This window comes from Symphodus melops (assembly GCF_947650265.1).
Source record: "Symphodus melops genome assembly, chromosome: 2".
NCBI classification, from domain to species: domain Eukaryota; kingdom Metazoa; phylum Chordata; class Actinopteri; order Labriformes; family Labridae; genus Symphodus; species Symphodus melops.
In genome coordinates, this window is record NC_136692.1 from 15,791,775 (window position 1) to 15,808,101 (window position 16,327).

Sequence of the window (16,327 nt, forward strand, 5' to 3'; positions counted from 1 at the left end):
AAGTCTGCTTTATAAATAAACTTCACTAACTAGCATAGCACCATAGACGGAACGGGCATTGGCAAGATGACGGCAATCTGTTTGTTTTGAGGCCAACCTTTTCATGCCTGAATGTAGGCATTTTCCACCTCCAGCCCTTTTAGCAGTATGGCTTCTCGTACTTTTCTTCTAAAGAATTAGTCGAGGAAATCAGGGGTGAAATCAGGGATGACATGCAGCAAATGTTCCACATGTCAGATTTATAACCCCGGCCGCCCACTTAGTGGACTGTTACCCTCTTCACATGGACAAAGTCCTAACTGCTAAGCAAATCTTCGCCCCTGATTCTCATTTTTTCTGTCTCGATTCTGTTTTAAAGATCACTATAGTCACAACTTGTCAATTCAAGGTAGCCACATTCCCTATACCCTTTTTACGCTATCGCTTCACTGCTCTGATTGGTTGTTGTGTCAAGAAGTGTTTTAGTTTGCTCCCTTTGATAACGGCTTTTGGAAATTAAAATACAAATGAAACGTAAATGGATATGTATTGTATTTGAATGAGTTTTGTTTAATTGAACCGTGACTGTCACATGGACCTTCACTCTCTCAGCAAAATCTGTATATAATTCATCCATCCATTTTCATCCCAACCCCCACCCTCATGATCCTGTTGCATATTTGACCTGTGTGTATGTGTGTGCACATCCCTTTGTAAAAATGTGTCATGTGGGGCAGCGTAGGAGAGGCTATCTGCGAGAGCAGGCCCAGCTTTACACCTTCTCTCCCAGGATGCATTCATTCAGTCAGCTCCTCCTCTCTCCCTTCACGCCCTCTATCAGTCTCAAACACTCCGCAGAGTGAGCAGGAGAGGAGTCAAAGACATGCTGATGTGTAGCGGGAGTATGAAAGAAAAAAAAAAAGTACAAGCAATGTAATGGATAAAGGAAAGGACATCAAAGGGTCTGAATGGGGAATTGTCACAGCTTATAAAAATATACAATTTGCTTACTGAAAGCCCTTTCTATCAAACCAGCGGTATGAATAACAACCAGCACGATGGCCTCGGTTGCACAGGTTGTTGCTCTCTTATTCATCTGTTGTACTGAGCAACTAAGAAGAACCACCACATTGGCAATCGGAGTCAGCATATTGCTTGCTTCAATGTCACTACATTTACAACTAAAGATGCCGGTTGCCAGATTGGTTCCTGATTGGCGGCGCTCGCACAGCAGAACAACTGCTGACAGATTCAGCCCTGGCAAATGATCCTCTGCTCCACAGATCATTTCACCCTTGCCAGGCTGGAAAGGCTATTTTTCGCATAAATGGAGACCAAAAGTAGCAGCGTATTTTGTTGCTTCTCAAGATTGAGCAGCTTTTCCAGTTACTTCGGATGCTTATTAAAGGTGAAAAGGATAGAACAATAGAGGGCTAAATATTGGCTTTTTCTTTTTTCTTTATAGCGTGTATTTGGTGTAAGTTTTAGTTTCATGTATTTGTTGTGTTATAGAAACAAGGGGTGTAACAATCTGACTCTTTGAGGTCCAATACCGATCCGATACCTGGGCAATGGGCATCTGCAGATATAGTAGACACAGATCCGATCAGACACCAGTGTAAAATGAATAACCTGTATTCTGTAATCTTCAACTTTTGTAACTCCAAATAATCATTAACTTTTTAGTGTTGAAACTAGAGTGTCATCTGCATATTGCACTGATTTTAAACTTTACAGTGTTAACCTTGCAGTAAAAATGAAGAGGCAGTTGAAAGAAAATAGTCTTCATAATCTGACTGTTCCATTGGTTTGTCTTAAGGTCCTAGTTTTTTTTTTAAAAGAAGAAGATTTTCATATTGATCATTTCTGGCACCTTTATGTTTATAATTTTGTAATATTTAAAAGAAAACATTTGTTTCTCCGGGAAGTTGAGAGAATACCTTGTCATGTGATGCCCACAATTCTTGATCATGTATCAGTTGAGTGTGGTATTGAACTGTGGTAATAGTTCAATAATAGTTTTGTATTTCTTCTCGCGCCTACCTTCACTCAGTGCTCTCTATATTTGTGTCATTTCTTATCTAAAGTGCATACAATTTCCCACTATAAAAATCAATGAGTTCTCTATTGTTAGGACCACTGATGTAATCGGGATGAATTACCTTGGTCGAAAATAAGGGTTTGTTGTTGATCGGGAAACTCTCACCTTGACAAAACCTTCAAGTGAGTACATGACTTGGGATTCACATAGTACATGCTGCTACCTTATTGTTTTTAGTGACTCTACCAGACTGAAGACATAAGGGCTATTGACTGCAACTAAAAGGGGATTGTGAAGGTAAATCACAGGGTGATTCTGGATTTAGCAAAAATAACTGCTATAAATATGAACATTAATGTATGACAGCTTTGATTATAATGGATAATAATATTAATCAACATCATTTAGCATACTTTTCGCGGAAGTTTTGCTTGTTTATTACTTATTGCAGCTGGCAAATATGTTCATCAATTGGAAAACAAAGGTTTTTTTCTATCACAATATAAACCCACACCAATAACCCCCTTTTTTTATTTGTGTGTTTTCTGAGTCCAGCAAAATGTGTGTCATTATGAGAAGGAGTGGTGTGGGGCAGAGCGATTGAATGCAAACTTATTAAATGATTCCTGAACAATCTGTGTCATGGAAACTAAAATATGTTGCCAAATTAATTAGGAGATTAGAGCTCCAGTCCTCTGACCCTCCCTCTGTGTTCAATCAGAGAGTCAAACCTCCACAACATACATTCAGATAAAGTTAGCATCCAGACATCTAAAACTTTTGTTTAAATTAAAAATATTAATGCTTTGAGGGCACAACTGCATTGCCAGAATTAACATGACTTCCTTTTAACAAATGTTTGTAAATTGGTTATGTCTTTTGTCATCCTTTAAGATAAGTATATAAAGAAAGTTTTTCGGTTACACTTCCGGTATCAAACATGGCATCTACATATTTTATATTGGAATACAGATACAGATAGTGATGTCTGTTCACACCGCTACTCTCCAGGCCATAGCAATTTAAAAATGCTGTAAGCAGGCTGAGGGCGTTTAGATAAATAGGACTGCTGAAGAAGATGTGAAGTGAGAAAAAGGTTGTGCTGCTTGAGTGCCGAGTCAGACACTCCATTACCTGCTCATTATTCATTAAATCAGAACAGTCTGTGAGTTCATAAAGAATAACAATACAAGTCAATTACTTATGAACAACATAGTGTAACCCTCAACACACAGGCTTTTGAGTATTATTTGTCCAATAAAACCCATTTATGACCCATGATTAGTTGCACAAGTTCTTTGTTGTAGAAAGACCACTGAAGAAACACTGGCAAGCCCCCTAAGCTCACGATACTTTAATGACAGCTAAAAGGTCAAACTGTAGTATTGCTAGATTAAAGATGCTCATCACAGTTTGCAGGAAAGGAAGCAAAACCTCAGTAAGCCAGTTCATAACTTTGAATGCTGACCATTGACTGGTTGGTATGGAGGCATATGTTTTACCAAATTCAGGCCTCCATGGACTGACTGTCGTGGATTGTATTTATTGATTGAGATTGTGTTTTATTTACACTGATACAACTATTTGTTGTGCTTTACAATATAGAGGTGATCAGATAGACAGGTATAATGTATAGTATAGTATTTTATATATATATATATATATATATATATATATATATATATATATATATATATATATATATATACATAGTATTGAAGTGATGTGGATTACTGCTAACTGGCCCCCCTACTGAACACTGAATATTTCCCTTACATCTATATAAATGCCCCCGGGTGTCAAATGCTTACTTTGATGATGAATGCACTAACTGACTGCGTAACATAGCTGGAGGAGTTCATACCACATACTAAGGAATGAACACATTCTCAGAAGCATAAGCTTCACATGAACTAACTTATCAAGACATCAATGTAAAATATACTTTGACAGTCTCTTTTGTTTTCCTGCAAGAGAAAAGATAATTATAGACTTGTTGGTTGGTGGCGGACAGTACAGGATCCAATCCGTCCTGTGTTGTTCCCCACTCTCTCTCTCTCTCTCTCTCTCTCTCTCTCTCTCTCGCCACTCTATCCACTGTCCTATGTCTAAATGAATGTATAAAAAGGCCTTTTTGGGACTAAGTGAATATTTTCCTGTGGTGACAATTAGAGTAGGATATAATTATGTTCTTATTTTAGGTTGTGTTTCAAGAAGAGATCAGGTTTGGTTTTTGCCAAGCTAAGCACAAACATTGAAAGAAGGAGAAAAGAAAAATGGCGGCACTCTGTTATATGAGCCTCTAAGTAACCCCTGTGATGCAGCTTGTGATAGCATAATTTAAAAAAAATATGGCTTGTAGTTTTGAGTTGGCAAAAGGCATCTCCAGTCTTCCAGATATCTACATTTCTTTGTGCTGAGTTTAAGGACTTCTCAACTTTTTTAAGAACAGCAGCAGATCTTGAAACTGTTGGTGCAGACTTAAGTACCTCTCCCCTGAGGTGAGAGTATTTTTCAGTGAGTGATTCCTCACTCATCCTTTTTCCCTTTGGCTGCAGATTTGTGGACTGTGCTCAGTGACTCGGACAGAGCCGCAACACGGCCCGACACACTAAAGGTGAACATTCTGAGGTTGCACATGGCAACGTAAATGACTCATTACTTCTCTTCATGCATTGCCTGGGAAACTCAGTGTAGTTACAAGGAACTTTAGAAGCCTCTCAGAAGGACTAAGATGCTTTGAGAATTACTTGTTTATTGAAGGTTCTAGTTTTAAAACCAAGTTGACATTTCTGAGAAAGTGTCATCATTCAAAGAATTTTCTCAGAATATAGTTATCTGGAGCAACTCTTCGTACTTAAGCCATGCTCAGACCAAACGATTTCCATTAATGTGAGAGACCCCACACAACAAATGTGATAAATCAGCCTGATTATCTTGCAGTGTGCACCGTGCTTAAGGAAGCTTTGTGAATACTGTCCCTGGATAGCAGGCAGTGTGAGTGGAAAAATGATTTACAGAACAACAAGGTTGGAGATGTCTCAGTTAACACTGCAATCTATTCTGAATTGACATTACAAACTTCATCCTTTGTCAAAATTCTTCTGTGGACAGAGTAAAAGTAAAAGCGTGTCTCTTCCAACAGCCTTCTCCAGTGACACTCATCAAACCAGTCTGCTGAGCTCACACACTGTAAATACCCTGCTACCCGTCCTTTTGTGCCAATCACAGAGGAGCTCTGTAATCAGAGCCACATTGATTTAAGGTGGACTCAATCTCACCTCCACTTGAAATGAATGAGACTCAAGCATAATTAAACAACACTAACCAAACTTCCCCTTGCAAGTTAGAACAAAGCATACATATCAGAGACACATATTACATTCAGATTCCTTTTTCTCTGAGTTTAAACAGAAAAAATAAGTTTAATTCATGAATGTGTTTTATTCATGTTAAAGTGAGATCAGCGACTGGCTCCAAACGGATCAGATCAGATCTGTGTCTGCACTAGCCGCCACCCAATCCCTTTAACAGCGGCGGGGGGCCTCTTCTAGAGTCATTTCCAGCTCAACATCCTGCACGGTCATGATGGTGGCTGCTCTGCATCTATATCGCAAGACATGTCTCATTTCGATGACAGATATCACAATTGTTGAATATGGTGTGGTCTCTTGGCACGAGATCTTGTGAAATTGATTCGAAGCAAGTACTCACAAAAAAAAAAAAAAACATGTTTTACTTACTGTTTAAGAACTTTGTTCTTCCAGTTTCCCTATACCAGGTTAATGAATCAATCCATCTATAATGTCAATTCATAAAACATCTCATCTCAAAAAACTACTTACTCTGAATCATATTCTAAATTATATTTACAAACACTCATCAGCATCCTGCTTTTTTTAAGAGAGTTTTAAGTCATGGGCTTGAGTATGTGAAGTCAAACAGGAAGAGATGGGTAAGAACATGTGGGGATACAATGTGTAATGTAACCCTGGTGAATAGCCCTCAGCAGACAGCTGACGTCATACACACACACACCTACACACACACACACACACACACACACACACACACACACACAGAGAATAGTGTTTGGGCATCTGTACCCAGCTGGATGTGTAACAGTAGCTCATTAGAGCTCTGACACCAAACAACACTCTGTAGGAACGTGCGAATGGAAATAATAAGGAGAGGCACAACATTCAAGCACACGTATACACACACACACACGGATGATCAAACTAAACAGATGGGTAGAAAGAAAGATGAGAAAGGTGTGTCTACTATAATGGAAACAAAGAAGAAATTTAAGAGTGAGTTATTGAATTGTAAAATTTGGCATGAAAGAAAAAAACTGCAGCGGGAGAGTAAAAAAGGTAAAGAAGGAGTCAAAGGCCTCTAAGCTGTAGTAAATTAGTGTACGTGTGACTCTTTATCTTCTCTGACTAGCAAACCTCTTCTGGGGCTGAAGATCTACTGAATCCATTCATCTCATTTTAATAATTGATGACATCTTCTCCAGAAGGAGTTTGGCTTGGACTGTCGGCATAAAATGAGACATTTAGTGCTGCCTGGTAATTGCCATATTAGTTCATTCTTGCCTATTAGACCACAGCACTGCTAGTGGAACGGACGCAACACATAATTTATTTTTCACAGCATTAGTTTGCTTTCCAAGGCCACACAAAATGGGAACAATAACTGTAATCCTGGTGAACTGCGACGCCTGTGTCTGTCATGCTGTACCTTTTTTTTGTTTGTTTCTTATCAGATAGTATGTTAGTATGTTTTCAGTATGTTTTCAGTGGATTAAGCCAACTAATACTGACTATAAGAGGGAACAGGTGTGAAAATGGGGAAAGGTGTGAGAATTTAAGGACAAAGAAAGGTCAGCTAACTTTAAAAATCTTGTCAGAAGTAAAGAAATACAATATAAAGACTCACTAAATTAACCTCACTTTGGTTTTCAATAAGACATTTTCTCTCAACACTACAGAGGTGCTCATGAAATTCATGGTGTTTCAAAGCCTGCCCTACCACCAATTATCTCCAACATTCAAAGTTTCCTTCTCCAACCAGCAGCGCAGCCCAGGAGAATAACTCTCCCACTGTTCCAGTCTTGTAGCTCCAGTGAGAATAATTCAGAATATTGGAGACATTACAATGAGCTTCTTGGAGATAAAGCAAATGCAGCTTCCTCAAGCGAAGAGAAAGAAAGAGAAGAAAATCTGAAAAGAGAAGAAGGAGGATCTTTAAGAACCAGTTAAAAATCCACATCACACCCCTACGAGGCCTCTTAGAAGAAAAGTAATATTCTAGTTCTCCTTTTCAAATATTTATGAAGGTGTTTGATTAGGGAGCTGTCCTAACTCAGATACAGATGCTCAAATTAGACATAGTGTCTTTCAGAGTCTGCGTCTGAGCGATCTCATGTGAGTGCGGTCTGTCTTTGTTCGTAAAGGTGTAGCTCGGTGAGACAAGGTCGGGGTCAGATTTATTAAGCACCTTAAAACACACAAGGTTTGTCCCAAAGTGCTTGACAGCGGACATTAAAGCAAGCTTCATGAGATAATTTAAGAACAGACCATCTGTCGTCTATACATAGAGACAGACAAGAAAAGCCAGACAAATCCGTACACCACTTGTTTATCGTCGCTGTGGAAACACCAGATGTTGTGTCAAAAACCGCTGCATAAGGAAGAAGGAATTACTACTTAAAGGGATACTTCACCCATTTGCATGAAGCTGTGTATCATTATTTTTCTCGTCTCAGGGCAAAATGAGGGCTGGATTCACGACCATTCAACACTACTACCATGTTTCTAATGATACAAAGCTTCATGCAAATGGGTGAAGTATCCCTTTAAAGTGGCTGTATGGCTGCGAAGAATTTTTTTTTAATTATACTTGGATACATTAGCTCATCTGTAAACATTATCTTCCTCAGGTTTGTTTCACCTGTTTGACATGACTACGGTCAACTTGGAGTTTGTTTTCATTATTTGAAGAGAGAATCACTACCATGATTCCCGCTAGTCTCTAAATTATCTTTTGTTTTGTTTTTTGATTGAAAGCACCCTGGTGGTGGAATGTGCTGTGTGTTTAACTGGTGATAGCGTTAGCAGATAATTTCATGTTTGCTAACCCCCTCCTTCTCTTCGTCCCAATACGATCAATTCTGGCTCTGAAACCCCCCCCCCCCCCCCCAAAAAAAAATAAAGACAACAATAGACACAGTTTGAAATGTGTTGACTTTCTTACTACACAGTTTTATTATAATTGTTCAATTTCAATATTTTCTTTGCTGCAATGTAAAACACTTACACCGTTCCTTTTTTATCACTCGTCGTGCTCACACTTTGCTTCATAACTGTACCGCCTTTATTCCATCCTGCTTTAAACTCAACACAAAATACTTATCTCCTCCTCTTATTGTGGAAGTGGTTGAAGTGTACACCCTGTTCTCTGCTTGCGCCAAAGAAAATTGGCTGTCAAATTAGATCACAGCTCCTCACTGAGAAACTGACCTCTGTGATCTCACATAGATAAGGCTGTATTCAGGATCTGTGCAAACTCCCACCTTGCTGTTCATGGTCAGTGTGTTTTGCTAGCCTGTTTTTTTTTTGTTTTTTTTTTTGGATTTGTGGTGGAGCTGTGGCATAATCATGGCTCAGCAGGCTCCTGTCTCCACAAAGGATACATTGATACACAGGCAAGAGGAGAGATTCGTATTTCACAGTTGACTGAGTCAGATCTGCACCTTATGGATTCTCTGAAGCGTGTGCAGAGGTTTTGGTCACTGGACTGAGGTTTTGGTCACTGGACTGGACAAAGAATAAAGCAACATGTTTTGTTAGGGAGACCTTAAAGCTAAGGTAGCAGCAGCTTTCAGGATCAACTTTGAAACTTTTTCACCCATGTTTTTCAAGTTCATACGGAGGTACACCTGAGGGGACATGAGCTCCGGTTAAAACTCTGGGAACACACATGCTCTTCCTGCTTGACATTTGATTGAAGTTGGCAGTTACCTGCTATATTTTCTAAGGTCTTGGAAGAACTTCAACCTGGCCATTTTTTTTCTCTCAGCCTCCTGAGTATCCTTATATAACTTGTTCATGCTATCAAACTTTGAAACCTAGCACGATTCCATTTCAAAATGTGTAACTCCCCCTGGACCACCAAGAAATGGAAGAATTTCAACATTTCTTTCTATGTAACTGTTTTTTTGCTGTCAAACATATTCAAGACTTCTGTCAAGGTGTGCAGGTCTTAAGGTCGAGGAGCTGAAAGCGAATAATTGGCTGGGGCTTTTTAGACTTGTGAGAAACCACCTCTTAGACTCTAACCTCTCTTTGAAATGAGCTTCTTATTATAAAGGGATTAACTATGTTGAAGTATATTGGTGTGAAATACCTGGAATTTATCTTAGTTTCTTGTACTTCTTTCCCCTTCATCTTGAGGCCTCTCTCCCCCCTTCCTTTCCTGAGAGCATACTTTCCTCTGCTCAGACAGGTATATGCATATTGCTCCCCTCTCCCTGTCTCGCTCTTCCTAACATTGTAATTATCTCTAACACTTGATAAAACCCTCAAGCTCTACTTGTCTCACTCTCTCAATCTCACTTTATTGCACTTGTTATATTTCACTTCATCATCCCATTTTGCTTTTACATGCATGGGTTCTAATCTTTTCGTCCTCTCCTCACACTTTTCCATCTCCTGCCCGTCTATTTCTTCTCTCTTCTCATAAATATTGAACTCCCCCTCAGTTAGTCATAATATAGGAAGAAACACTCTTATACATGTGTAGATGATCAACAACTGCTCTATTTAATAAAATAAAATAAAAACAAGAAGCAGTTTTCTTCTCACTTGATGTATCCCCTTGGTGAAACATTTTGCTACTGGCTTTCAGAGTTTCGACTGCTCGACTTTCAGGTCTTCTTGATTCCAGCATTATCTGTGTGATGTAAATAATGTTCACATATAGAGTACAATAAAGGACAAAGCAAGGCATACAAGAGTGTGGCTTTCTAGTCATTAACACCATATAACCACACAACCTAAAAATATCAATCACACTGTTGTGTGAAAAATACATTTTGCTGTGTTTCATCTCTCTTCAAATGTTGCCGTAGTTCTACCTCCTGTCTGCACTCCAGTTGTTTTCTTTTGGCCAGTCGTCTGGCAAATATGCTTCCCCTAGTTTAAAAAAACAAAACAAAAACAATGTCAAGATAGGTCAAATATTAAAATATTCTCTCTTTGTTTTGATCCTCCATCTTCATTATTCCATGCTTAGTTTAACTTCAAGCTTGTTTTCTTCCTCCACCTTCAACCTCTGCCCCTCTGCTGTAATTTGGTTTGTTTGCAGGTTTGGTTGAATTGCAGGCTCTTCATTCTAAAGCACACCTCACACAGGCTAAAAAACGATAGAACCAGTTTCAGGGATCCAGTGGGTCTTCTGTACTATTTGACATGTCATTTTCAACCTATAGGTCTTTTTTTTTTAACAAATTAACAAACATGGAGGAAGAAGTATATTACACTAACTTAGAAGTTCAGCAGAAAGCCATTGTTCTTGTTTCCATTCTCTTTGACACCCTATAAACTGTTTGAAACTGTGGTTTTCTAACATTGTTTCCTATGTTCTGTGTATATTCCAGGATGGTTGAATACTCACTGGACCTGCAGAACATGAACTTCACCGCCATCAGAACAGTGAGGGTACTGCGGCCTCTCAAAGCAATCAACAGGGTGCCAAGTAAGTCATAAAATCACTTTAGATCTGGGTACTAAATAAATATGTACATAAAGGAGTGGGTGCAAACATTCAATACATCATAAATAATTTTTTTTAAAGAAGTTTATAAAATTGCTGTTCATTTTTTTGTTATAGTAAAATAAAGATTTTATTTTTTTTTTTACAATGTTCATTCATGTAAATGTGGGAGGACCACGGACAGTGATTGGTAGCTTAGTCGCTGTCCGGGGTGCTGGAAATGAATTGTGCAGAAAAATGGCGACAAGCTATACTGATAATTTTCAACAGAGATTTTGATTTGGCTCTTACTGACTTCCAGTACACTTCTTATCCAAATTCATTGGATGAACTCCGATTATGAAAACATGTGGTTTCATTTACTACAATAGTGCAAATAGCTTCAACTATTTCAAGTTTAGCGCATTTCAGTAACAAGGCAACGTGATTATGTTATCTGATTGTATACCTGTAGCTGTAAATGAGATGGCCTAGTTTTTCAGGTGCGGTATAATTTTCTCAGCTGCATTTCAAACAGTGATGGACACCTGCACAGGAAAAAGGAAAATGAAAGTAGAGAATTTAAAAAGAATGTCCTGACAGGGAGGTCATATTTCATCTCCATCTAGCTGTACACGTAGTTTCATCCTGTGTCAGATAATGAATCCAGGGCAATGCAACGTTCACAGGGTTATTTAAATTCCTAAAAAATAATTGTATCCACCCTGAGCTGTCCTAATTTTGACACTTGTCACCTGAACCCGTCACTTGGACTCCCAGAGTGCAGCTCAGCCTCTGTTCTTTTTCCTTGAGAATAATCAGGGCTGGTTTCTTGTTAATGTGAGCTTGATGTGCCGAACTAACAGGCAATCATTTTAAGAATCCTCTCTTTTAGTCGCATATGTTGGTGAGAGACTCATATTGTTTTGCTTCCTATACTGTATAAGTAACACTGCTGAACCTCCCACTGCTCATAAATCTGCATAAACTAATTAGCATTTTTTCTTGAAAGCAGGTGCGGTGAATTGTGTTGGCTACAGAGAAACGTGGGTTGATGTTCTATTTTTGGCGCATACTTTACATGGAACATTCTTTATATGGGTAGATAATGGGAACATGGAAAATACTTCAACATTTATGAAGTTACTGATACTGTAGAATTAAGGAAAATCTTGTTTTAAGTTTATCAAACCACCAGCTCTGTTCTTATGTCCATTTCTTCCTTACTGTGTGTCTCTTTTGGAACAAATGTTTATGTATGTGATTTAACTGTTTAGTAAATAGAATATGTAATGCAAGGCTTAAGTGAAAGCGTATATTTGTTTGGGTTTCGGAAAAAAAACAGTTTGAGTTGAAGATACACATCAGGGCAGCTTGGACAGGAAATAAATCTGGTTATAGTTTAATCAGAAGGTAGGTTTCCTTTCCTTTCTCGGCATCCTATAAGGTAAGACACTGAACCCCAGGTACTGAAAGATGATTACTCTATTTGTATTTAAATGGTCTTGCGCCTAGAAAAAAATCTGCTGCGTGAAATCAAAAATTTGAACGCCCCCCTGTACATCATGTACAGTATAACATCTGTATAGCGTGTAGTATACAGGGGAAATTCAAATGCATTCCTTTTTCAGGGATACATACACGGAAAATCTCCCTGTAAGAACAAAAAAACATTTAACCATCGGTCACATTTCACAATATGTTCCACTTTATTTCAGAGGGTTGTTTTCCAAACTTCCAATGCATAGCTCATGGCCTGTTATCTTAATTTACAAGGTGGACTTGGTTTACTATTGAATGTGTGCAGCTCTCTGGTGAGAGGAAAACCAAACACTGATAAACCATTAGAGTCTAATGTGTACAGCTGAAATCTGCTTGTTCAATGAGCGATATGACTTCTCTTTTGAGTGTTGCAACTGGTCCATTTGTAAGAAAGCTTAGAAACATGAAGGAGAGGTGAAAAATGAAGATTATCAATCACGTACGTCAATCCAACAGAACTGGATTGATGCGTTTCCTTAGTGCGTTCTCCGGAAACATTTCAATAAGGACACAAAACCTTTGAGGTTACTGATGGATGAAAGGGAACAAAGAAGTAGGTAAGAAGGGAGAAGAAAAAAGACAGAAAGAGAGACAAACGAGGGAGGGAGAAGGGGATTATCCGGCTCCATGCAGGATAGGAAAAGATGGAAGAGAGGAAGAGAAGGATGATGAGGATAGAGATGCAGGGGGACCCAGATGAGCAGGCTATTATGATGATAGATAGCCGAGAAGACAGTACAAAGGAGGGAGGGAGTCTTCAGATGAATGGAGATAAAATGAGCGAGAGAAAACCAAAGTGTGGAACATCGGGTGGGAAAGAGATGATTTGATCTTCAAGAAAGGAAGTGGCGGTGAAACAACAGCAAGGGCTGTTTATTTATTTTTTTGCTCAGGATGATACAGAGGTGGCTTGACAAGAAACTCTATTCCAGAACAAATTCTATTCGATACAAATCTGTACGCATACATTTTTATTTAAAACAGCTGTTATTCAATGCATGAAACAAAATATCACACCTTCTCTTATTCCTGCCCCCCTTAATGCATATCAATAACAAGCTAATGTTCCACACTATGTAATTTTCAATAATTGGAAAGACAAAATGTGATGCTGTTTGTGTCCAGTGAGAGGTAATGTTAATGCAGATTTAACATTTAAACCTAAAAAACTATCTTTTACTAAACCTAACAAAATCAGTTGGCTGTCTAAATCGAACCAGGATGTTAGGCTCAACTCTGAAAAGAACATCAGGAACACAGATATCCAGAGGGAGCTCAGGGTAGATCCTGTACTCCTTCACATTGTCGAAAGAGCCAGTGGATGTGGTTGGAGCATCCCACTAGGATGCCTCCTTGGTGCCTATTAGGAGGTTTTTTCAAGCAAATCCAACTGGGAGGAGACCCTGGGATAGACCCTGAGCTGGCTGAAGAGATTAAATATCCCCTACATCGAGTTTGGTATGGGGAAGGCACCAATGCTTCTTGGTCAGGTTAAAGTAAAAAGTGATCAAGATAGGACAAGACTGAAGTGTTATTGGAAAAAAAGATCTTGTGTGGATAAGAAAAAGCATTGATTTGTTTGCAAATTTGTTGCTAACATGTTGTCATGCTAAGATAGGCTTTTCATTCAATCTGCTGTGGTGCGCATAATCACATGTCACTACTCCCTTCTTTCTACAGGGGGAGCTCTCTGTAGTGGACTGTATCAGAAAACCATTTTTAAAAGTAAATAACCATTTAGAATACTCCTCACGGTCTCACTGGACTAAAACATGCAGCAAAGCCAGCGGAGATCAGTAATAAATAACAGCATTAATTTAATAGATGAAAATGTTTTAAACTGAGCACATTAACTCAATAAATGAATACATAAATAAATAACTTTAACTGTTTGATTACATAATGAAACACGTTCTTGCCACAACTCAAGAATTTGTTTCATACAGACTTTGGTTTAGTGCCTGTCATTACATGTACTCTGTCAAATGTCATTTACTCTTTAATAAAACAACTTCTAGGTTTGATAATGTTGCCAAATATTAACTGCTTGTTGTTTTCTGATTTCATTCTTGTCACGCTCTTCTCATGGAGGTGATGGTCTATCATCACCGCCTGCTCACCAAAGCTTTGCACCGCAATGCTTCATGGTATACACACAACTTTTTTCAAAATTCATTGCCAGGTAACAAACCTCCGAATACGGTTTTATACTGCAGACGTTATAAGCGGTAAAGTTTAAAAAAAGTTTGCTACTTTATACTCAAGAGTCCCAGTGACCCATTACTGCTAAAGTAAGTCAGCATGAGCAATACCAGACCAATAAATTAAATCTTATTGAAATTCAGCCCTCACTACTTGTTCTTAAATCTGTTCTTCTCCAATTTTAATTGACAAAACACATAATATTAAAGCAGCCTATACCTTTAATTAAACATAATCATTCCTTTAATGTAGCCATTGATAATGCTGCATTTGTTATGCACAGAAAAAAAAAATAATTAAAAAAAAATTGATTGAATTTTAAAAAATCATTATATTCAATGTATTATATTACTTGATTGACTGTGGACTGAAAAATTACCCACACAGATATGAAATGGTCTTGTTGTTTTGTTAACCACTGGCCACAAAATCCACAGGATGCAGAGGTCAATCTATAACAAACACGACTATGCGCTACAGTAGCACCTGCTTCTAACAGCCAGTTATTTCACTCATCTTTATTTCCTGGATGAATAAAGAAGCAATTCTCTTCTTTATTAAACACAATTTACCACAGAGCTCATCTCAGGGGTAATTCAATCTCTGCCCTGATGTGTATCTTCTACACTGTCATGTGCTCACACACACACACACACACACACACACACACACACACACACACACACACACACACACACACACACACACACACACACAGCAGAGATTAAAAAAAACAAAACACAGCCGTAACGCAAAGTCACTTTCGTACACACTGACTAATTTTGCTCAAAAGCTCAGTGGTGGATGTGTGAAGTGAGGCACCTGATGGGTTGCTAAATGAAATCATCCAGGCCTGGTTCCCAGTGGCCACAGCTTAAAGCACTGGACCTGTTTACTACATTACCCAAAGCACCCTTGGGTAAGGCTGCATCAGTAGCTATGGTAACAGTCATCAGCGGATTATCTGCCTCCCCTTTCTTTTCGTTTACATTCTGTCTAACCTCACTGCTCATCAAGTTTGCACTTTGCTAATTTACATTTTCTCCGCTCTGAACACCCCTCCACCCCCACCCCCCTTTTGCAGCGTCTCTGCAAGTCTGCTGTAAGAGATTAAAATGATTAAAGTTGCCTTTTAAATAAAATAAACTTGTTCCTCTATTTAGTCAACTCTAATTTCCTGCTATCAAATAGGCAGATTTTATATTTCAATAAAGTGATGAAGTGATAAGAAATTCTGTTTTAGAGTCAGAAACTGAAATGTAAGGATCACCTCTCAATTTAGTGCAGTGAAGCGCCTCATCACAGTGATATACATCATCAAAAGTGATGACGCAATTCAATAAATCTCTCAGACAGTGTAAACAGCTGTTGTCATTCTTCTGAAAGTCTTCATGTACATGCCTGAGTTGTTCGGTCACAGTAGATTGATAAACCAACAAGGATATCCATAGAAGAAGAGAGGACTGTGCTTCAGTGAACCTTTGGTCCTTTGATCTCATTCCTGTTGTGGGCAGTGGGAACCTTCTGGAATCTGAGGCTTTTCCTGCCAGTAAATCATAAAACATTTAAATACAAAAATCCCTGCTCTCTGCTAACCCAAGGTCATTTTTGTGTGTCTGTGTCTGTTGCAAAAGAAGAGAGGGAGGACATCGTTATATAATATGTTTATATTTTATATATATTTATATATATATATATAGTATTAATATATGTATATGTGTGTGTATGTATATATATATATAGATATATATATAGATATATCTATATATATCTATATATATATTAATATTAACAATTTACGAT

The 16,327-nt window shown here is 38.4% G+C and overlaps 1 protein-coding gene across 2 annotated transcripts in view; it reads left to right on the forward strand.

The window, feature by feature from the left end:
• LOC306820688 (voltage-dependent T-type calcium channel subunit alpha-1I-like) overlaps nucleotides 1-16,327 on the forward strand; it is a 125,535-nt gene that overhangs the window by 11,022 nt on the left and 98,186 nt on the right. For both annotated transcript variants that reach the window (XM_079338610.1, XM_079338611.1), the window contains exon 3: nucleotides 10,686-10,783. In XM_079338610.1, coding sequence (XP_079194736.1) covers nucleotides 10,686-10,783 — 98 coding nt within the window. The remainder of the gene's footprint in view (nucleotides 1-10,685; nucleotides 10,784-16,327) is intronic.